Source organism: Myotis myotis, unplaced genomic scaffold, assembly GCF_014108235.1.
Source record: "Myotis myotis isolate mMyoMyo1 unplaced genomic scaffold, mMyoMyo1.p scaffold_m19_p_5, whole genome shotgun sequence".
Classification (NCBI taxonomy): domain Eukaryota; kingdom Metazoa; phylum Chordata; class Mammalia; order Chiroptera; family Vespertilionidae; genus Myotis; species Myotis myotis.
In genome coordinates, this window is record NW_023416357.1 from 91,762,409 (window position 1) to 91,785,927 (window position 23,519).

The 23,519-nt window shown below is 51.3% G+C and overlaps 1 protein-coding gene across 1 annotated transcript; it reads right to left on the reverse strand.

The window, feature by feature from the left end:
- Positions 1–642: 642 nt before the first annotated feature.
- Positions 643–21,625, reverse strand: LOC118656549 (formin-like protein 3). The gene is made up of 5 exons (XM_036309998.1): positions 21,619–21,625; positions 20,683–21,008; positions 11,974–12,018; positions 3,975–4,078; positions 643–3,555 (listed from the first exon to the last, which is right to left on the reverse strand). Exons 1-5 carry the CDS (start codon positions 21,623–21,625, stop codon positions 3,552–3,554), a joined length of 486 nt encoding a protein of 161 aa, XP_036165891.1. The 3' UTR covers positions 643–3,551.
- Positions 21,626–23,519: the final 1,894 nt, after the last annotated feature.

Genomic DNA, 23,519 nt, shown 5'->3' on the forward strand with positions numbered 1-23,519 from the left:
TCTCAAATTTTATAACATGTGCCTTTCATGGCACTTATACTGTAGTCTGTTAAGATTGCCTTTCACCTCTGAATGTCTAGTTCCACGTGGTGGAGACTAGGTCCTTTTTGCCCCCCCCCCCCATAATATGTATTGAGTTAGTTGAGGTCACATTATGCCGATTTTACAGATGAGAAAAATGAGGCTCAGGATGGTTAAATGTCTGCTTTTCAGTGGGGAGTCAGAATTTGAAGCTAAATTCAATTCGGGGTCCTATTCTTTCCACTAATGGACCTCTGTTTCCTCAGGGGGTACACAGGGAGGGCAAGGCTAATGGGAAGGGGGTGCCAGGAGGCAGATCGGATGGGGGTGCCCCTGGTGAAGGTCTGACTAGGACTAAAGGGAGCTATGGTGGGCCTGGCACGACACTGGAAGCCTGGCCTGATCCTCCTAAGGACAGGAACCTTTGGGATGGTGCTGCCTCACCTAACTGATTGCCATGGAGACAGGAGGGGGGGGTGTCTGTGTGTGTGTGCGCGTGCACGCACATATGCGTGCTAAGATTTATTTCAAATCTGCTACCCAGGTTTGCCCCAGAGATGCCACCAGCGGGTGGGCAGACCAGCCTAATACCCTTGAGTGAAGGGAAGGAAAAATCTGTTCTTCACTTTTAAATTTACTTTTATTATGAAAAACTTTAAGCATACACAAGAGCAATGTGGTACAATGAACCCCAACTACCCATCTCCCAGCTTCAACAACCACCAACTCTCAGCCAGTCTTGTTTTATCTATACCCATTCTCCTCCTCTTTCATCTCAGATATTTAGAAGCAAAATCCAGACAGAAATCATTTCTTTTGCGAATATTTTCATATATGGCTCCAAAAGAGGAGTGGGGTTTATCCCATCATAGCCCCTACTAAAACTAACAGTAATACTTTAATATCAGCAAATATCTACTCAGTGTTCAAAATTCTTTGGTTGTTTCATAAATGTTTTCTTTACAGTTGGATAAAATTGGGACCCATACAAGTTCCATCCACTGGGATTGGTTGATGTGTCTCTTGCGTCTCTCTCAATCTGCAGGTTCTCTCTCCCTCCCTTTTTCTTCCCTTGCAATGTCTTTGTTGAGAAGCTGGGTTGATTTGTTTGTAGAGTGTCCTACAGTCTGGACTTTGCCTATTGCATCACCATATTGATATTATACATGTTCCTCTCCCCGGTATATTTCTTGTAAATCAGTAATTAGATCTAGAAGCTACTTAGATTAATGCTTGTGTGTGTATGTGTGTGTTTATGATGATTTCCTAGTGGCTATGTTGGATTTCCATTTGAAGGCACAGAATGTCTGGTGATGTTAGCAGCATCGATGATCACTGTCTGGACCCATTAGAGGCTGCAAAATAGTGGCAAATAAATCCTACCCTTCTGTATTTGTGTGTTAGCTGGAATACCTCCATAAAAAGACACTTCCTTTATCAGCTATTTGGTTACTGTAAGGTACGGTTCATACCAGAAAGGAAAAATACTTGACTCTTTCCTTTTATTTAACAATTTTCAACATGATGAGTTGGTTTCTCAACATCGCCCAAAGATGACAAATGAGTTTATGCTTTTTTTTCTAGGTATCGTTGTGAACTCTTAGATTGGACATATCTAACACATTCCAGTCCAGTGCAGTTACTGTTCTTATTGATGCTCCACTGTCCCATCTGGCCAGCTGTCCTATCACATTGTCCCCTTCATCTTTTCGGGCATGATCCAGAGTCTCCCAGAGCTTCCACGCTCCCGGGTGACAGGACGTTCCAGGCTCCTCTTGCACGTGTCCTGTCTCAGACCGGGGATCGGCTGTCTCTGCACAGAACCCCGGTTTCTTGTCAGAGGTGGTGCGTAGAGACCCTAATCCGAGTGCTGGTGGTGCTCACTGCGACGGGATTGGTCAGTATTTCTAACCCTTTCCCTCCATTGGGATTGGTTGATGTGTCTCTTACGTCTCTCTCAATCCGCAGGTTCTCTCTCCCTCCCTTTTTCTTCCTTTGCAATGTCCTTGTTGACAGAGCTGGGAAACACTTTTGTTCTGTCAGGCAGATTACAGCATGGGCTCGTCCCGAGGCTTCCACTCCAAAGGTGGGGCTGCAGACCCCACTTTGTCCCTGTGGTCTTGCATCCCATCTCCTTTCTTCCGTGGCGGCGTGACGGGGCCTGTTCCTGAAAGCAGAGCTCCTCACTGTGTTTCCACTGAGCAGGACGCGTGTGAGAAAGCACTCAGGTCTTCCCTGCCTGCAGGAAGGACCCCGAGCCGTCTGATGAAAGTTACTGAACACCTAGAAACCTCATATCAGATGCAGGCCTGGGGAAGCCCACGTCTGGGCCCACAGCGACCCCATTCTGCTGGGAGATGAGCCAGCTCTTCCCACCTTACTGTGTGTGGACCCGCTCTTCTAGCTGCTCTCAATCCTGGCTATACACATGGGGAATTATAGAGCCCCTCATGCCTGTCTCCCCGCCTCCCCACCCCCCGATCACAGTAAAGTCAGAATCTCCAGGGCTGGGGCCATATCATCAATATTTTTTAAAGCAGCCCAGGTAACGTGAATGTGAAGCCAGGGTTTAGCCTTACAGCTCTAGTCCTTACTTTTCAGCCCCAGGAAGAGAAGCAAGAAGCAAGGGGTAACAGTAGAATTTTGAAGCAAGGGGTTGGACTTCTACCTGTGAACATTCTGGGACAGCACTGATCACGAGAACTTTCCATAGTCATCGAAATGGTCCGTATCTGAGCTGTCCAGTGTGGTACCCACCAGCCACACCTGGGGAGTGGGCACCTGCGCTAGCTACTAGTGCAACCTAGGAAGTGAATTTCTTTGATTTTTAAAATTTTAATTAATTTAGGCATAAATAGCCACCAATGGCTAGTAGCTCCAGACTTGGACAATGTCACTTGGGGAAGTTACTGAACACCTAGAAACCTCATATCTGTAAAATAGGGACGAATAAGAGTTCCTTCGTTGGGCCGTTGTCAGGATTAGAGATAAAGTATAATAAGTGCCTGGTGTGCACAAGGCAGTCAATAAAGTGACGCTTATTTCCTATTAACATCAGCCTTTCATTCCTAAAAAAGAAAAGAAAAAAGCTTGCCTGGCAAAATGAGTGCTCAGAAGCACCCCACCACAGAGACAAAAAACTCTAAGCTGTTCCAGAAAAATCCTTGGAAAATATTCCTTAATTGTCAAGTTCAATTGCAGCCGGAGGTTATCAGTTGCAAGGGCTGTGTTTCATTACAGATCTTGCCACAGCTCAATAAATTAAGCAATCACTCACAATAGCATGTTGCTTTAATCCCCTCTTGGACCAGTGTCAGGTTGTTGGGCTTGTATATCAACACAGCCCTTGAAAGGCGGCTCACATCGGCCTCGTTTCTTCTCCCTCAATTCATCAGCTCCTCTGTGCGCGTCCTGACCAGCAGGAGGGAGGACTGGAGGCAGAGCAGACCTCCTTTTATCAAAACTGGAGCGTTTTCCATCTTCTGGCCTTTCCAGGATCCGCGTTTCATTCGCTGAAATTACTGGCAGGTTTATCTGCAACGAAGACAGAAAGCGACACCGCTCAGCAGCCCAGATCTGGATGCGGAAAGCTAACTTGCCGCGGCTTTTCCATTCTCGTCGTCTCCCTAGCGGTTTATAATCTCACAGTCGAATTTCATTTCCCCTAGAAACTTGGCACTAGAGGTGTTGGGCCCGGGAACATATTTGTTTGTGTAAATTAACAGAAAAATATGTTTTGTCCATATTTAAGTTCTAACTGTACTAAAGATATAAATACTGGATTACACAATGCTTCTCGCTGCACGGGCCTGGCTCACCTCCCCAAACTCTGCCTTTGTTTATAAAACCCAAGCTAGCGAGAACTTCGAACACTTACTGCCTCAGAAAGCTCCAGGGATGACCTCAGAGGCTGGGTCCACCCCCATCCAGGCTGGCATGGAACGTGTACTTACCCGATTTGGATTTGCTTCCCCTGGCACACGGGGTCCTTGCCATCCTCACACATACTGTTTATGGGTGTGGGGATACCAGCTTTTTGAAGGGCACTGGGCCGTAGCTGTAGAAATTAAAATGCACATATCCTTTGATTGAGGGAAGTTCCACTTCTTGCCCAGACCAGTGGTTCAGTGGTTAGAGCATCAGCTGTGCTCCAAGGGTCGCAGGTTCAATTCCTGGTCAAGGGTGCATGCCTGGGTTGGCTCCCTGTCCCCTGCTGGAGGCCCTGCTGGAGGTAGCCAGCTGATGTCTCTCTCTCTCTCTCTCTCTCTCTCCCTCTCCCTCCCTCCCCCCCTTCCACTCTCTCTGAAGAGCAATGGAAAAAATATCCTCTGGTGAGGATTAACAAAGAGAGAGAGAGAAAGAGAGAGAGAGAGAGAGAGAGAGAGAGAGAGAGAGAGAGAGAGATCCACTTCTGGGAATGTATCCTATGAATACACTCAACACATGCCAAAGAGCATATAGTTTTCAACAACAAAATCCTGGAGTTAACGAAAATGTTGGCCAATGTGGGACAGTTAAGTAGATGCAATGCTAGAAATCACTAGAAAGAATGAGGTGGGTCAGAGGGCTGTCCTATCTTCAAAATATATTGTAACACCCCCGGTTATCTTAATGTTATGAGCAAATAAGTGTATGCAGCCTGGCCAGTGTGGCTGAGTGGTTGAGCATCGACCCATGAACCAGAGGGTCACAGTTTGATTCCGGTCAGGGCACATGCCCGGATTGCGGGCTTGATCCCCAGTGTGGGGTGTGCAGGAGGCAGCCAATCGATGATTCTCTCTTATCATTGATGTATAGTTCTCTCTCACTCTCCCTTCCTTTCTGAAATCAATAAAAACGTATTTTAAAAAAGAAAAAGTGTGTGCACTTGAATATACTTAGAAAATTTGTGAAGATTATGTAAACTGCCCACAGTGGTTACTTTTGAGAAAATGCAACTGGAGTTCAAGAAAAATTGCAAAGGGGCTCCTTTATTGCCCACATATACTCTTCTGTACTATGTTTATCATAAGCCTGCTATGATTTCTTTTAATTGGGATAATTAAAAGACAAAATGGTGCTCTAAAAATCATGTTCACACTCTGATTGGAGCAACACAATACAATATTAATACTCTTTTCATTCTGTGTCTGTCAGGCCAGTGGAGTGGTGGTGGGAATCTTTGCTTTTTCTGCTCTTTGTGCAAATAACCAGTAGTGGGCTGAACGGTGGTCCCAGAGAGCTAAGATATATCCACTTCCTAATCCCGGGAGCCTGTGAATGTTACCTACTGTGGTAATATGGTAAAGACGTGACTAAGTTAAGGGTCTTGAGAGGAGTTGTTGATCCTGTATTAGCCAGATGGGCGCTAAATGCTTCTCACACGCACCCTTGTAAGACAGAAGCAGAGACAGACACAGAGAGGAAAACGGATAAGACAGAGGCAGAGACTGGAGTGATGTGGTCACAACTCAAAGAATATCAGAGCCACCAAAGGTAGACGAGGCAAGGAACGGATTTTCCCGGAGCACCTGGGTGGGAGGTGGGGGTCATGGGGGTAGGGAGGGAGAGCATAGCCCTGCCAGATTTTGGATTTCTAGCCTTCAGAATTGTGAAATAACAAACTTCTGTTGTTTTAAGCCACTTAGTTTGTAGTACAATTGACACTTGAACCATGCAGGGGTTAGGGGTGCGACCTACTGCACAGTCAAAAATCCATGTTTAACTTTGACTCCCCAAAACTTAGCTGTCCCTCAGTATCCGTGGGCAGTGGTTCAGGGGCCCCCTATGGATACCAAAATCTACAGGTGTCCAAGTTCCTTGTATCAAACGGTGTAGAGCAGTGGTTCTCAACCTGTGGGTCGCGAACAATGAAAATACATCCTGCATGTCAGATATTTGCATTACGATTCATAACAATAGCAAAGTTACCATTATGAAGTAGCATCGAAAATAATTTTATGGTTGGGGGTCACCACAACATGAGGAACTGTATTAAAGGCTCGCGGCATTAGGAAGGTTGAGAACCACTGGCGTAGAGCAATGCATACAGTCGGCCCTCTGCATCTGTGGATGCCCAACCACAGATTGAAAACAGTACAGATACTTACTGGGGAAAAAAATGTATAAGTGGACCTGTGCAGTTCAAACCACGTTCAAACCAGGTTTAGCTGTCAGGTGTTATGGCCGCCCTAGGAAACGAATACATCGCCGACTTACACCACACCTGTAAAATGCATGACGTGCCTGGCTCTTTTAAGAAACAAGCTTGCTAAACCCGTGGCTTTGGTGAACACAAAGAATTCATTCATTCGTTCCAAAGACATTTATTGAGCATCTGCTAGGTGACAGGTAGAGTTCTACGTACTGAGGATACAGCAGAGAACAAAACAAAGATGCCTGCCCCCCTGGAGGTGGCATTTCAGTGAGAAGTAGTAAGTAAAATAAACGGAGCATAGGGAAGAACTGATAGTGGTAGAAGGTGCTGAAGAGGATAAGAACACATAGAAAAGGGAAGGGGCCAGGAAGGGGACTGGGAGAATGCGCTTTTCCCAGAAGGTGACATTGGAGTAGAGGAAACCAATACAAAACTTGACTGACTTTCCGAGTCACCCACTGGTTGGACCAGAATAAATAGGAATGAGCACCCTTTTCTCCCCTCCATCTTTCTTCTCTGCCTCCCTCCTTCCCATGCTTGCTGCCTGCCTGTTGTGTGCCAGCGGCTGGGGGTGCAAAGATGAGTGAGACCCGAGCCCCCATGCTCACGGTTCTCACTCATGGGGGAGCACTCATAAACGAATCATTACAAATACAACACGGGGGGGGGGGGGGGGCGGGGGCGGGGCGGGCAGCAGAGCGGAGGCCAGGACAAGCTTCGTGCTCTGTCCATGGTGGAGAAGAGGGGTGTGTGCGGATGGGGTCTGGGAGATGGAGACAAGCAGGAATGGGGGGCAGTCTTTAGCTCTGATTCCGTGGGAAATTAATTGGGAGGGGCACGTGGACGTGTGTCTAGGGATTCTTGTATTCTCAAGTCCAGCAGGCACACCTAGGGGAGGATGAGCTCTGAGGATAGCCTACCCCTTTCAGTGCCACACAATCCACGAAGAGGGCAACAGTCCCCAAGTCTGGGATTGGGATGCCTTGGGCCACACAGAAGTCAAAGTTGATGGTATTGGGGTAGAATGGAGCGGGGGGAGTTACTCACTCGGTAGCTATGATGAAGAAGGGAGAGCCTGAGCTGATCCAGGGACTGGAAGGCTCTGGGCTCAGAATGCAGCACTAGTCTCTCTCCCACTCCCACCTCTCTCCTCCATTCCATCTCACATTTATGCTCCCCTCTGCTCACTGGCCTCAATATCTGGGGCACAGGTAGCACTGGATACTGGAGAGGAGGAAAAGCAACCTTCCCACCACTCCAGTTAGGACAATCGTGGATTGGCCCTGCTTGGGTCACATGACCACACCTGAAGCAAGCACTGTGGCTGGCTCAGAAGGGGGCTGCTGTGATTAGTGGTATTGGGTCAGGTGTCCACACCTGGACCGTGACTGTAGCTGAGGGATGGGTGCTCCCAGGCCTTCTCCCACCATTCCCACGGGGTGTCACATCTGTTACAGGAAGTGGGAGAGAAAGTGCTGGCAGGGAAAAAGCAAAAGCGAAAACAGAACCACCTACCTCTGTTGCCTTCTCCTGGCGGTGCTGCTGTCACTCTCGGCCGGCCGGGCTTTGCTTTAAGAATCACGCTGGCTGTCTATAAACCCCAGAGCTGCCAGAACGTACTCAGACCTGATGGTTGTGGTTGCTTTTGTAATTGTTACGTAATTATTTTAATCACACTTACAATGTTCTGTTCATCTTTGGTTTACGACGGCCTCTCCTGCCTCTCTGGGGAGGAACTGTGCCTGTCTTGGTTACTACACTGCTCATGCCCAGTACACAGTCCCTTATGTGTGATGAATGAACATTCATTGACTGTCCTAGAGAAGAGGAGGAGCTGCAACCTCCTTATTTGTTCTCTCCTTCCTCTTCCCAGTCGTGACAAGGCTGTTAGTGTAAGTGCAGCCTTGGGTGCACTAAAGGCTGGGAGCTTCTGCTTCTTGGGCTGAGAATCTAGATAAGTGCAGGGACTAATGTTCAATGGGCGGGTAGAGGCTACTCTGTGAGAAGGATAATGGAGCTGTGTCTGAGCTGGGAGGGTGGGTGCTATGCCTGGTTGCCGATGTCTGCCAGGCCACCTGCCTCTAGTGGGCATTTCTGGTCCCCCTGTGGCTCCGGGTTGTTTGCTGACCAGCGGGCCTCTGTGGTGAAGACTGCAGGCCTATTATTTGCTGTGATATCAGAGTACACTCCGAATCCAGGACACAATGGGGTGGCCAAGTCAAACAACTGTGGGCTCTTAGGGAAGAAGGCTTAAGACAAGTGGCTATTTTTTTAAAGTACTTATAACCCACATGTCAGCTGGGGTCAGCTAATTTTTTGGAGACTCAAATGCAATAGGTTTGAACCCTGCCCCACATACCAGGGGAGACCCAACTTTCCTTGGAACTTTTCCAGGGATTGGGGGTGACGGGTACGTATGTCTCTCCCAGGCACCAAAGGCTCTAAATTCCTGTGTCCAATGAATCAGTTCTGCTTGGGCAGCCTTTTGCTGGTCTCATGGGCATGTGGCCTGAACAGTTGCATGGGGCCAACGTTTGGTTTTATGCTCTGCTCTTGTCATTTTAAACACATTATTAGTTTTTGAATAAAGGGCTCCACATTTTCATTTTGCAAATGATGTCACCAGTCCTGTTTCACTCAGAAGCTATTCCTTTTCCACCCCACACGGATCCACTGGAGACTGCTTTTGATTCCTCCGTTCTCCACAAATTCCATCCACACAAGGATGTGGGCGTAGGAGACCCGAACGGTTTGAGGCAAAAGACATTTTAGCCCCGTTAACAACATAAAGTGAGGTGTTTAAACTGGCTTCCAACTCCTTAGCGGGAAACAAAGGGGAGAAGGACAGGCTGAAGAATCAAGACTGACGGAAGGTTGATAATTGTTGAACCTGGATGATGAGTATGGGGTGCTTGTCACAGTGTTTTCTCTGTTTCCAGTAACAGGAAATTTCCAGAATACAAAATTGGAAAAAGCAATATAAGACGTGCCTCTGACAGTTCCTCAGAAAGTTAAACGTGGAGTTACCGTATGACCTTGCAATTCCACTCCTAGGTATAGGCCCAAGAGAAATGAAAACGGATGTCCACACGAAAAGTTACACAGGAATGTTCACAGCTGCATTATTCAGGAAAGCCGAAAAGTGAAAACAATGGACATGTCTACCAACTGACAAATGGATAAATAAAAACGTGGCTGTTATTTGGCTATTAAAAGGAATGCCGTTCTAATATGTACTGTTGCATGGGTGAACCTTGAGAGCACTGTGCTAAGTGAAAGCAGCCAGTCTCAAAGGATCACATACTTATGATTCCATTTACATGAAGTATCAAATCCACAGAGACAGAAAATAGATCAGTGCTTGCTTAGGGTGGGGGGGGGGTGCACTGGAGGTTCAGGGGTGAGGGCAATGCCAAAGGGTACGGAGTTCCTCTTCGAGGTGATAAAAATGTTCTAAAATTGATTGCCATGAACGGTGCCTACATCTGAATATACTCCAAGGCACTGGATTATATACTTCCAATGGATGAACTGTGTGGTTCATGAACCATATCTCAATAAAACTGTTTTTAAAAATCATGCCCTCCCCCATCCTCTTGACAGGAATCCTTAAGCTCCAGCCTCTGGCCTGTTGGGGAAATTGCCCCCCACATACCCAATTGCCATCCACTTGCGGTTACCTTTTTTGTGTCTTAAGATATTTTTCCTTCTCTGAAGAGGTGACTGTTCCACAGCCAAAGTGCCCTACTGAGGGTTTTCCTTTCACTACAACACTTTCCCCTTTCAAAGTTGACAGATAATAAAATTACAATTTAAAATCCCCATGGTATTCCATCATAGCAGTCACTAGTAAAGTCTAAGCCAGTGGTCAGCAAACTCATTAGTCAACAGAGCCAAATATCAACAGTACAACGATTGAAATTTCTTTTCAGAGCCAAATTTTTTAAACTTAAACTATATAGGTAGGTACATTGTTATTAACTTAATTGGGGGTACTCCTAAGGCTTAGGAAGAGCCACACTCAAGGGGCCAAAAAGCCGCATGTGGCTCGCGAGCCGCAGTTTGCCGACCACGGGTCTAAGCAGTGGTGAATTCCAAGAGCTCCCTAATTCCTTCAAGGAAGGGGAGGCCTATGCGAACGCTCCAGAGCCAGTGGTCTTTGTTCTGAAATGTAACTTAGTCACCTCACAGGTGGGGAGAGGGGCTGGCAAAGAATGTTGCCAGGGCCAGGTTCTTCCTAACAGAAAGGCAGGTTTTTGGATCTGGAACGTGGTGGGCAAACTATAGTCTGTGGGCAAAATGTGGCCCACTTCCTGTATTTTGTAAATAAAGTTTTATGGGAACGCACGGACCCATCTGTTCCTTTACATATGTTTATCTATGGCTGGTTTCTTGTTACAGTGGCAGAGTGGAATAGCTGGACAGAGACCATGTGGGCTGCAGAGCCTAAAATACTTAGCTGCTGGCCCCTGGGATAGAAGATGTGGGCTTGAAGCCCAGCCCACCACATGCTGGATGTGTGACCTTGGACGTGTCAGTTCCTCTCTCCAAGCGTGTTTCTCATCAGAAAGCCAGAGATAATAATAACAGTGCCTCCTTTATATGTTGCTTGTGCAACTAACATGACTTGATACGTGTAAAGTGCCTGGTACTCAATATATGCTGGTGATTGTAACGTTTAGGAAATGAGGACAGTAACTCCTGCTTCACAGGTTTAGCTGAAGCAATGGAGACAATGCCTATGCAAATCGTTGGCAAAAACAAAACAAAACATGTCTGCATGTTTATTATTGTTATAAATCTCTTAAAGGCTTTTGAAATGATTCTTTGCTTCTCAGTAATATTTATAATTTGGAGCTTTGAGACGGTAAGAACTCGAATTTCAGAGGAAAAAGGACATTTAATCCAAAAATTCAACCCCTTTCAATAAGCTGTTCAGGAAATTGTGCTCCCTGACCCCTGGCTGGGACCTGAACCTGCCCAGAACAGAAACCTGAGTATTCTTTCAGCTGAACACTGCACTTCCCCCAATAACAGATGCCCAGGAGTCCAGGACCACATGCCTTTAACCACTCATGTTGGGTCGGGGAGAGGAAAGAAACCTGTGTCTCCACACCCTTCAGGGGCTGTCCAGAAGCCTGCTGAGGTGGCCAGGGACCACCCTAACAACCTGCTTTCCTGGGAGGTGTCCTTTAAATAGGTTTGGTTCCGGAGATTGGTCAACCTCCCATTCATTGATTGTATCACATCTATTAACTGAGCAGCTAATACATGCTAGGCCCTGAGGATATAACAATGAATGAGTTGGGGTTCTTGACCTTGGCAACGTCCCTGCCCGTGTTCTAATAGGGGCAAAAGACAAACAAATACATACTTGGATAATTCGGCCCCATAATAAATCTTCATTTTCTCCCCAGAATTTCAGTCCCACACTAAACACTGTATTGATGATCTGATAAAACGACTCTGGGCCTGGCTGCCTGATGGTGGGAGTTAAGAGTGGCAGATTTGGAGTAAGTCAGATCCGGGCAAGACTGGCTCCATAATTTGCCAAACGAAAACCCGGAGCACCTGGTTCCAAAATTATTAAGAATTTCAAGATGACAACAGCAGAGCATTCAAGCAAGTGCAGGGCCCCTAACCCTGAAGCCCCCTGCACCTGGGGTCAAAGGCCTTTCCAGCTGGGTACCACTGGGCACATTTCTTCACCTGCCTGTGCCTCAGTTTCCTCACCTGAACAGGCCCAGCTGCGGGTTGGTTGTGGCCATTCCGTGAGACCAGGCATGGGAAGTGCTTAGCGAGGAGGAAGGACTCACCATGTTACCAGTGCGCTCAGCCTGCGGGGACAGCCGCACTGCCTCCTAGAAGAACAGTGCACATTTATTATTCTTAGATAAGAGCTGAGAGTTACCTAGCACATGGTCGGTGCCAGGCACAGCCCTTAGTCTTTAGGGATGTTCGCTTAGTTCATCCTCACTGCAGCTCTGTCATGGAGACACTTTTAATCCAGCACCCAGACAGGGGAACTCGGGAGCGGGGACTTGCCTGAGGTCACCTGAGTTCACACACCCGTCAGTGAAAGAGTCCAGATTCAAACAGGGGACATCTGGCCCCCAGGTCTGTGTTCTTCATCTAGCTGTGTGTCCCCGGAGCTGACACATTGCTGACACGCACATGTGCATAGACAGGCATGTATGCACGCCCCTCCCTGAGATGCTAACGCCAAGCCTACAGTGTGGAACTTTCCCCACAACAGGGGATTCTTTCTTTCTTTGCTTACTCTTTCCTCTGTCTACCCCGACTCAACTGGGAGCCCCAAGAGGGCAGGGTCTGTCTTGCTCCCTGGTGTACCGCCGGCACCTGTCACAGAGCTTGGCACACAGTAGGTCCTCAGCAGACATGTGCCCAGTAAAGGGAGGCAGGAAGCAGGTGTCCGGTCAGAGAGCTCTCATCCAGAATCAACAGGAACCATTTCACCCCAACACCTGGCTTTTCTCACTTGAGGTTCTCCCCACTTTGTGGGGAGAGGCAGTTAAGGGGTGGCCCGAGGGCCCAGCCCCTATTCTGGCAGGCTGCTGGGCAGGAGTGGGTGTGGGTTGTGCTCTGGCAGCTGGGCTGGCAGCTGTCTAGGTACCCGCCCCAGCTGGCCAGCTGGGCCCCGATGCCACCCCCCACCCCATGACACAGCAGAAAGTGAAACTGGAGTCTGCCCCTGCCCAGCGGGGACCCAGCGCTTACTGCTTCCTCTCCAAGCCACTATCCCATGAGTGGGCGGGGAGCTGGTGCCCTGGCCAGGCACAGGGGGGCCTGTTTGAGGAGCCCCCCTCCAAGCCGAGGGCACTGCTGTGCCCCCTGCCCATCCCAGGGCTGCTGGTGCCCTTTGGGACCCATCAGAGCTGCCTGATTGAGCCCCTGCTCTGACACAGAGGGTTTACTATTCCCCCCATTTCACTGAGAAGGTGCCTTGGCCGGGAAAGAGGGCACTGGGGCATCATGGTCCTGAAATAAGAACTAAATAAGAGCTATGGGTGGGTGTAGGGGCCGAGGTCTGAGTGGTCTCATTGATGATGGCGAGCAAGGAAGGGGTGGGCCCACTCCATCAAGGGAAGACATGTGACACCCTGCTTGTCAGGGCGGAGCACACCCCTCCCCACCCCAACTACACGGGGTCATCTTGAAAATCCCTAAAGCAAAAAAGGACTCTAAAGTAAGTGGACCTAGGAAACTTTACAAGCTACCATCTTGACTTCTGCTCCATCCTCCATACCACCTGTATTCTTTGTTTAATATTCTTCTTTCAAGCAACTCACCCTTTTTCACTTACATAAACTGATGTAAAAAAGGGGGAGGAGGGGCTTCTATCTCTACCTGAAATTGAAAACCAATCGGTTGCCGCGAATAGAAATGAGCTCTTCAAATAAATACCTGTTAGAATGATTTAGCCAGGTGCCACATCAGACTTGGGAAGCTTCTATTCCTAAAAGTGGGTTTCGTGTATGAGAAATGGGGGCTCAGAGAGATTGAGTCACTTGCCTGGGGTGACACAGAGCTGGGGGTGGCTGATTCCAGAAACCAGAGCTTCCGTAGGCTGCAGTCTCCCCTCCCGTGAGTTGTCTTGGCATATTTGGCACGTGTCAATAACTAAATGCTAGCACTAATACCTTCCATGCTGGATGCTTTAACGGCCCATTTCCAAAGTGCCTTCGCAGCTGGTATACCAACTTGAACTCATTGTAACGTTGTGAACAACCAAGAACGCTTTGGGACCAGAGCAGGGGCTGTTGCCCCTCCCTTGGCCGATAGGGAAACCGAGGCAGCGAGTGGGACAGTGGTCTGTCTCAGGTTGTAGGCGAGCAAGCCAGCACTGCCCAGGGCCCTTGCCAAGGCGAGGATCCCAGAGGCCCTGCTGGAAGGCACCAGGCAGAGTGTGAAATTCACCTTGTCCAACAGGTAGCACCTGTTTCTTTCCCACTTTCCCCACCTCCCCCCAGGAACCCCACGCAAATGCAGACAGTAGCCATAGCCACCCCGTTTCTTCCCAGGCCTGATCTCCAACATCCTGTGCCTGCAGGGCAGACAGCATGTGTAGCCACCCGTATCTGTGGATGGTGGTAACCATCTGAGCACCATGAGGGGAGATCTGTCAGGGACCAGAGGAGGGAATGGGGTGGGGGTGGGGAGGGCATCTCCTCTCTTCCTTTAGTTGCCGGAGGAACTCAGACCTGCCGTCTTCCCAGCCGTCCGGGGCCAGCCCAGGGACCCCCGAGGAATACTGCAAGAGCAATAAGGATTTTTAGGGGCATTATGATAGTGGAATGGAAACACATCTGCCCCCAAAAGTCCCTCATTTTCCCTGCGGTAATGAACCAGCTGGGCAGGAAGTGGTGGCTCTCTGAGCACCAAGAGCCAAAACTAAAAAGGAAAAAATGTACAAAGTTAGAGCAAACTTGCAACAAGCCAAGGCTTTCGTGGTGTACGGTGGCTCCACCCAGGCCCCCAAAGGCTGATCATGATTGGCTGATATTTGGCTAAACGCGTCTCCACACAGCGGCTTCAATGCAGATGTGCCGCCTCTGTGCCCAGAAAACCAGGTCTGTGCCCAGAAAACCAGGATCTGGAACCTCAGAGCAGGTTCCAGGGGTCATTCCCCAATGCCAGGCCCTTGCTGGACCCTGCGACGTTCCCCAAGACCCCAATGGTTATTCCAAACTCTCGCTAATGATCTAAGTGAGCCAGGACTCCATCAGGACCTCCTCCCCTGGAAGGTGGGAAACCTGGATGAAAATATCTGGAAAGTGAGCAGCGGTTTCCACGGCCGTCCAACCAACAGAAGGGTGAAGACTTGATTAGGGGAGACTAGAGGTTATCACTGGTGGGGCAAAAAGGCTCGAAAATCACTGCTCAGGGCCACGCACCATCCCTCCGGGCCCACCACTAACAACTGAGGCTAAGGAAGGAGTCCGGGGCAGTGGCTCCCATGGGGCATGTGGGCCCTGAGGTCTCCACAGGCTGGGCCCCTGTGCCCACCAGCACCCCCGGCTGTGAAAGGGTTAACCCCTCCCACCGTCACTGACACCAGGCGGAGGAGGCTGCTCACTCAGCAAGCTGGCCTATCACACTGGGCCATCACACTGGGCCATCAGCAGGAGAGAGGGACTCAAAACAGCCTCTGTGAGTTCTGTGAATGGAGGCGTCCTTATCGCCAACAGAATGAAAATGGGGCAAAAAGCTTCCCGACACAGAACCAACTACCCGGGTGCTCACTGGCTCCTTGGCACCTGTCGCGTGGCTCTGGGTCTCTGGCGGGGACTCTGCAGATGCCAGGGAGCACCCGGCCGGCCATCTGGGCCAGGCCTGCGAGGGAGCAAGTCTACACTGGCCATGTGACAGCCAGCAACCAGATCTCTTCTTTCAAGCAGCACCTAAAATATTCGTTGGGTGAACCTAAGGCTAAATATGGCCTGGCCTGCGAGTGCCCAGTCTGGACCTCTTAGTGCCATTCTAAGATGCAATCAGGAGCCCACGAGGCCTTTTGGTGGCCTGGTGTCCAGTTACTGGGGCCAATGGGAGTCCCGTGGGAATGGCTGACTCAGAGCTGGATGCAACTTTCTTCCCCAAGCAGGTTCCTGCTGCTTCTCTCCCAGAATGCTCATCCAGTTCTCTCTCGGGGCACCCTCCCAGGGGGCCTCAGATGGCTGTCCCCTCATCCGCCCAGCTGGCCCACCGATGGTCCCCCGGAGCCTTCTCCCCACTCTAGGGCTACAACCTTGCCCTCCTTCCCAGGTTTCCCCGTGATAAGAGGGCTCAGCGCCGGTGGATGAGAGGCCCACTGGTCGGAGAAGACAGGGGCAAACACACACAGGTAGCTTGCAGATGGCTTAGCTGTGTGTGTGCTTTGTTGCTGCCCCTGGGCCTCACCCCCTCGCCCCCACCCCACCCTGCCCCCAGGGCAGGATCACTGGGGAGCCCTGTTGCTAGACAGCAGAGAGCCTCAGCCTGGGCTGCAAAAGTACATCTCTGCCCCAGAACCTTCGAGACTGGAGGCAGATTTGCTTGGAGCTCTTAGGACCACCCCCCCGTCTCCCTTCAAGCATTTGGGAGACTGTGCTTATTTCACAAAGTGGGTTCTGCCCTCACCCGAGCCCACATGGTAACTGGACAGTGAACCCTGTAGCGTCTCAGAGGAGGCTGCCCTGGGAGCCCAGCACCCCACTTCTGGCCAAGAAATGCTGCAGGCTGGGTCCTGGGAGGAGAGACCCTGGGGCACCTGCCTGGGGCTTGTTTGGGCTCCAGCAGTGGCTGTGAGGCCACGTTCAGGCCTGCGCTGGCAGCAGTCCAGGCTGTCTTGGGCAGAGATGCCAACAGGCCTGGGCACTGACCTCACCCATGATTCCAACAAGACAGCCTAGCTTTCAGCACACCTCTGAGGAAACTTTCACACCAGGCCGCACAGCTCCCCGAAGGCTCAGGCCAGCCTCGCACTCCTTTCCCTGCCGGGGCCAGGTCCTCCGGCTGCGGAGGCCGAATCTGCCCCCAACGTCCCAATGCATTTTTTAAATGGCTTTCTGGTGACACCAGCATGAGTTTCCATTTCCTAGGTGTGTCTCCCTCTCATGGGCTGATGCAGCCATTCAAGGACACAGAGCAACAATTTGGCTTTGTGGATCCTTAAGCCCAAAGGTTTTATATAAGGAAGATGACGTAAAATCAGAAACGTTCAGGCTTTCTAAATATTTGCTCATGCCCCCTACAGCTGAGGACGCCGAGAAAGCAGCATCTGATGGTTGGCTGCTCTGAAAAGACACCACAAGGAGGGCTCGGGGCCTCGGGGTGATGAAGGGACCCCCAATTCCACTCCTTGCAAACTCTCTTCAACACCCACCCTTTGGCCTGAAAAGCCTGCGCAGCTACTAGGCCTGGCAAGTCTACGGTTGTTTACATCATGTTTGTGTAGGTGTCTTTTTCCAGGGTTCATTTTCACCTCTTTCCAAAAATAAGAAGCAAAAAGGACTTTACATTTCCCTGAGTTTAGGACGCTGGGAAAGACAGAAATTTCCAGCTTCAATAACTCCAGCCAACAATGTTTTATTTTCTTTGCGGGTGCCCCTGTTTTCTGGCAAGCGACTGTAACTACGGAGTCGACTAACTTTTCCATCAGACTAATTTCTATCCTCACGTCTGAAATAGCTGTATTTACAATCCCAATTAAAAGAGGGCGAGCCAACCTATTAGGAAGCTGTAAGTTTATTATCTGGCGAGAATCTTCTTTCTGTTCTTAATATAAGGCGGGAGGGGGGCCTGGGAAACAAGAAATAGAGGGAGTGTCCCTCGTGGGGACTCGTCCAGCTTTCATTGGTTTGAGTCATACACACGTCTTATTTTTTAAGGAAGTATCCGTTTCACTGCAGCAGCACCTCTAAAAATTTTACCCCCGGCTACACCATATTCTTTTCCTTCGAAATATTTCCCCCCCTGTGAGATTCGCCATGGCTTGTGTATTGCTAAAAACGAAATTCAGAGTTGCTATTTCCGCCCTCCTGCCCCCTAAAATCCACACTTCTTGTGGGGAGTGGGATAGCAACTGCTTAATGAAATTTTACGCAGAGGAGAAAAGGCAAAAGGTAATCAGTGTGTACATCAGTCCTACGTTTAGGTGTTTTTTTTCCCTTGGTGGGTGGGGGGAGGGGTGGTGGTAAGACTATGAAAAGAAGCTGTGATTCTTTGCCGAATTAATGACAACTTCTCACTTGCAAAGTACTGATTTATAATCTCTTCATCATACTGCTTTGCCTGTTTCCAGACTCAGGGGGTGGGGGGTGGGGGGAAAGTTTGCTAAAGGTATTCCTATAATTACATGCCCGGTTTCAGAGGGCTGAATTTAAGCAGGGACTGTACTGAGCAAATGCTCGGCATTCCCATTTCGCACTAAATCCTGCCTGATTTTCCACACGTAACAATTCAGTAATCTCAACATACGGCTTCGTCGCCGCGATTATAACTCAGGATCCTGGCGTAACGTTCCGTGTTCCGGCCTGGGTAATTCACAGAAAGCGCCCTCTTTGTAGAAGTATCATTAAAGGCTAATTTGGCGAGATATCCTTATTTAGCAGAGTAAATAGGATCTGACAGTCAGCTCCGAGGGCAGTGACGATTCAGCAAAGCACAAGCACCCTTTTACAGCGTGACAATTTCCCATCGCCCAGCCTCGCTGGAGCAAGAACTCTGGAAGTCAAGAAGTGCTTTTGCTAAAACCCGGGCAGTGCAGCCCCTGTCATCTGTGTGTCCATGTGCCCTGTCCACTAAGCACTGAGCCTTTTCAGGTACCTTACTTTCCTATTCCCTTAATAAAATTAAGGTACGTGGATATCCGGAGGTTACAAATAAATGTCAGGTGTGTGTATGTGTGTGTTGTGTGTAAATTAATGCAACTTAATAAGGTTAATGTTCTGGGAGGGGCATTTGTCCTCCACCATCCTTGCCTTTGGAAATTCCCTGTATGCAGAGTTTCTTATAAAACGACTTAGAGGGAGGCAGCAAGGACTTGCAAAGAAATATTGTGATTCCACGTGGAAGCAAGCAGAGGGCTGCTCCTCTGACAGATCTGAAGGCAAATCTAATATAATTATGATTCGTGGTTTCAGCGCTGTTTGATTTTGGGGGTGTCAAGCAAGCAATGTGCCACTCGTTTCCTTCAAATCCTGTCCATGAAAACATCTCATCAAACCATTGGGGGGTGAGGGGGTTGTACTTTTGCCTTCACATATCTCCTTTTGGCCTTCCGAGCAAAGAGGCCCTGGAAAACACAGCAGGTTCAACAAACTGACACACACACACACACACACACACACACACACACACACACACGACTATCCCCAACACAGCCTTTCACTTTTACCCCAAGTGGTACACCTCCCCGCTTCCCTCTGACTTTCAGAGGCGCAGCCTGGGGGTGTCAGCTTTCTCCCTCACTCTCCCGGGGCTGCTGGGGGACCTGAGTCCCTCGCTGTTGAGAATGACCCCAAAAGCGGGACTTTGTGGGCCAGTTGGATAAAACATAAACTCATCTCGCCCTCAAAACCCCGATTCTGGGACCACAGCCTTCAACATCTCCTTTCTGGAGGAGTGACCCCTCCCCAGCTCACAGCACGGGGGCAGGCTGTGTTGGAGGCAGGATTTAGGAGAATCCTGGATAAGGGAAGGAATCATGACAGGGTTTTCCTGCAGACATGACAGTTCATCACGCGGAAAAGCTGGGATCGTGGTAGGGAGAGGGCGGATCTGCCCACCCCATAGGGGGATCTTTTCCCTTCTCCTGCCCCCAGATCCACAGTTGGGCCTGAAATTTGCCGGGTAAGGCTCTGGGCGGCCAAAATGCCCTTTAGCAAAGCGCAAAGGGAGTGCCTGTGGTGCCTGGTACACTTCCACCCCCACCTCCATCCAGCTAAAGTTTAGTTATCCGTGCCCTTAATTGTCTCTCATTAAAGTCAAATTTGCTGCTTGCTCAGATTGGGGGGGAATTATCAGCATCTTAATAGCTCAATTAGCCCCTGGGTTCTGAAAGGCCACCCCCGCACATACACCTTTTCTCCCCCACCTTAAGCCCCCGCCCTTTTCCACAACTTCTCCTAAAAATAAATTATAAATATGGATGTGTCCTCAGAGGATCTGAGCGGCACATTCCACTGCTCCTCGGGAGGGGATTGGAAGCGGGAGAAGCCAGAACCGCTGCTCCCCCCGCCCCCAAATCTGAATGTCTTGTGCTGCTTTCTCCCCTAACTTTTGCCGGAGCAACTCGGTTGGTCTCGGGCCCCGGCACCCCGATCCGCACCCCGGAACCTAGTTTCCTTTGACTCCTGCCCAGCGAAAGCTACAGCCAACGTGCTATGGCCGCCCGCTCCGGGGAGGAAGGGAGGGACGCGGCGAGCGGGCGGCCAACTTTACTTCGGGGAGGTGGGAACTCTCGGGGGGCCGTCCCCCCGGCTCTCCCGACGTCCCCAGGAGGGTGGCGCCGGCCCCATCCGAGCCAGCGCAGCCCCGGGCGCACGTGGAGCGGCGGGCGCGGAGGGCGCGGACCGCGAGCCGGCGGCCTGCTCTCCGCTCAGCATTGATATCGGGGTCACGCAGCGAGTCAGTTTCCCGATGGGCTCCCCGGGGTGGGGGCGGGGTGGCTGCCCTTCCCACCGCCTCCTTAGTTTCCCAGCCCGAGCTCCAGGGAGGTGGGGGGCTGCCTCGCCCCCATCCCACCCCGCCCGCCCAACACTCCCCTCTCGGGAGCCGGGGAGGGGGCTGGGGACCGTCCACCCCGCCGCTTCGGGGGGCGGCGGCGGCGATCGCAGCCCAGACCAGAGTCTCACCGGGTCCCGGGAGAGCCGCGCGAGGCTCCGGCCGCAGCCTCCCCGCTCCGGTTCCCACCCACCCCCCAGGCGTTCGCCCCGCACCCCTCCTCGCTCCACGGGCCTGGGCACCCACCTGCCGCGGCCCCAGCCCGGGGGAGGGGTGCCATGGAGGGAAAAGGGGAGACTCACCGCCGCCGCCTCCTCCGGGGGTGCAGGAGGCCCCCTGGGGCTGCGCCTTTCGGGGCTCTGGGGAGGCGTGCGCGGAGCGGTGGGGGGTGGGGGTGCCCCGCGGGCCCTGCAGCCTCCGCCCAGATTGGAGCCCAGGCTCAAATCCTGCTCCGTGGGGTGGGGGGCAGACTTCCAGAAAAAAATCCCTCCCCGCCCAGACGAAAGCCAAGTGATGGGGGGCGGGGGAGGGGGGCTAGGAAACCCTGCTCTGCAGAGAGCGCGGAGCGGACGGGCTGCTCCCGGCCTCCGCGGTCCGCGGCCGCCACAAAGCCGCGCCCCCGTCCCCCCTCCGGGCCCGGCCCCCTCCCCGCTCCCCCCCCCCCCACGCCCTATGGCCGGCGGGGGCGGGGGCTGGGCCGGCCCGGGGTTGGCCGTGCTGGGGAGGCGGCGGTAGTGGATCTGGCGGCGGGGCGGCTCCTCCCCGCCGGGTCGGAGAGAGAGGGCAAGAGCCTGCGGCTGAGCACGCTCCCTGCCTGGGGTGGGGGCTGTGGCTGGGACCCGGGGTGCCTTCCTCGAAACCCTCTCCAAATATAGTCAGCGGACAGGGGCATTCCTAGAAATGCGGAGGGGACGACGTCAGCCTCGACCCGTGGGGACAGATTGGGGTTCTCCAAACTGGGGGGGGGGGGGGGCGATGGGAGAGGGGGGACATTCCCCACTTGGCTGGGCGGAGGCAGGAGGAGGGAGTCCAGGCTGGGCTCCATCCTGGGGGTGCGCAGGATTCCTCCAAGTGCGCTCCAGGGACCCTTCAGATGGGGGTGTAGGGGTGCCCGAATGGGGACACATCTACTTAAGATTCAGACCCGCCCCCAGAGCTGCCTCCTCCTTTCGGGAACACCAGTGCCAGTGCCAGCAGGTGCTTTTAGCCCTTCCTCCCATTTTCAACACTCCCCCTACCCCCCATGGACGAACAGTGGAAGTTGAGCAGCACCCAGACTGTCCCCACACCTGCCACCCACCCCTTGGTGGCCCCTAACCAACTTGGGGAAGACCAGAGTCCCCCGGAAGCCTCAGGTTTGAAACAGGACGGACATCCCCTGTTCCCAAGAACTCCCCCAAATACCAACTCCCCTTCAGGCCCAAAGATAACGCCGCGCTTCCCCTTCCCCATGCTAATGTCGCTTTACTGCCGTTCACAGCGCCAGGCTCTGAGAGATACTTGGGAAATTTGGGGTGGGGCATGAGGTTGCCCTCTCCACCTGGCAAAGATCTGGCCTCTGGCGCTGACAGCTGCCTCCTCCCCCAGGAGGTACTCCCCCTCCAAAAAGTACATAAGGTTCCAACAGTAAAGCACCCCTCCCCCCACACACACTCAGACACCTCCTGAAGTCTGCCCCACCTGCAGCCCTTGCCCAGGGACCTCCAGATCAGGGCAGAAGGGTCCCCTCCTGCCTATCGATGATCCAAACAACTGAGACATGACTTGTCCCCTTGACCGCCCAGCCTCTTTTCAAGTGAACGTGACGGGGCTGAGCTTCCCAAGATCATAAAAAATGTATGTGCTGTCCTCTGTTGGCCGATGGGTGTCACACTCAGAAAACACATCACCCAACCCAGTGGGCACTCCTGATGCCATCAGGATGGTCCCAGGGACCCCAGCCAGAGAGTAAGACAGTCATCCCCCACCTCTTCTGCTCCAGTGACACTCCTACCTGTTCCCCCTCCCCCATGGGGCAGGGGAGGGGTGGTCCTGGCTTTCATGCACTACACAAAATGTTGACCCACGGACATTGCTCCTGTCCCTTCTCCCTGGTTGAACCCTAATTCCAGAAGCCTGGAGGGCCCTGCTCAAGGGGAGGCAAGAATGGCTGCTGTGGGGGTCTCTGGGTTCACTCTGGGCTGGGGGACCCCTAGAGGATGGTTTCTTTCATAGCAGCTTGGAGAGGAAATGTGGCCACAGGGGAATAGATCAGACCCCTCTAAGGCACAGATAATTGATCACTGATAATTATTAGTCCTCATTTTTTCCTGAGGACCTACTATGTGCTAAGCACCTGAAGTATGCTATCTTTCCAAACCCACCCCATTGTTCAGATGAGAAGACTGAGGCTTAGAGGTCAGTTATTCACTGAGCTAATGCTTGCTTGCCCTTCATGTGCCAGGTACAGAGCTGATGCTGGGGCTACAGTGGCAGACAGGACAGATCTCTGCCCTCAAGGAATTCATGGTCCCAGGGAGAGACCCAAGTCAGTAGGTGATTACCATGCTGCCACTGTGGTCTGGAGCCCAGCTGCCATGGCTCAGGGATTCATGAGAGACCAAGGCAGTGCAGGGATGTCCCACCTGGGCCCTCTCTGCCCGTCCCACTTGGGTTCTGTCTCCATCAAGGCGGCATTGTCCTCATTGTCCCCTTGTCCACTTCTCACCAACTGGGTGATGCTGGACACCGCTTAGCCTTTCTGGGCCTCAGTTTCCTCATCTGTAAGGTAGAAATTATAATACCTGCCGTATAGGACCTTTAGGGGGATTAAATGAGACAAAGTTGGAGTAGGGGGTTTTGGGCAATTTTTTCCCCCATTTCCTCCTGTACATATTTTCTTTTTATTTATTCTGTGTTTAGAAGTTGCAGTTTCAAGTACTATGAACAGAAAACATATAACAAAAGATTCCTAGCAAGTGAAAAAAATAATTACACATGCTGGAAAATTTGGCCTCATTAACATATTTAGCCTTATAGTTAATACATGCTCCACTGGAAATTAATTATATGACATTTATACAAGTGTTAACATTTCCAAATCACTCTGAGTAGTGAGCGCTCCAGCTATTCCCAGTGTAGAGAGTCACTCAGTGTCTGA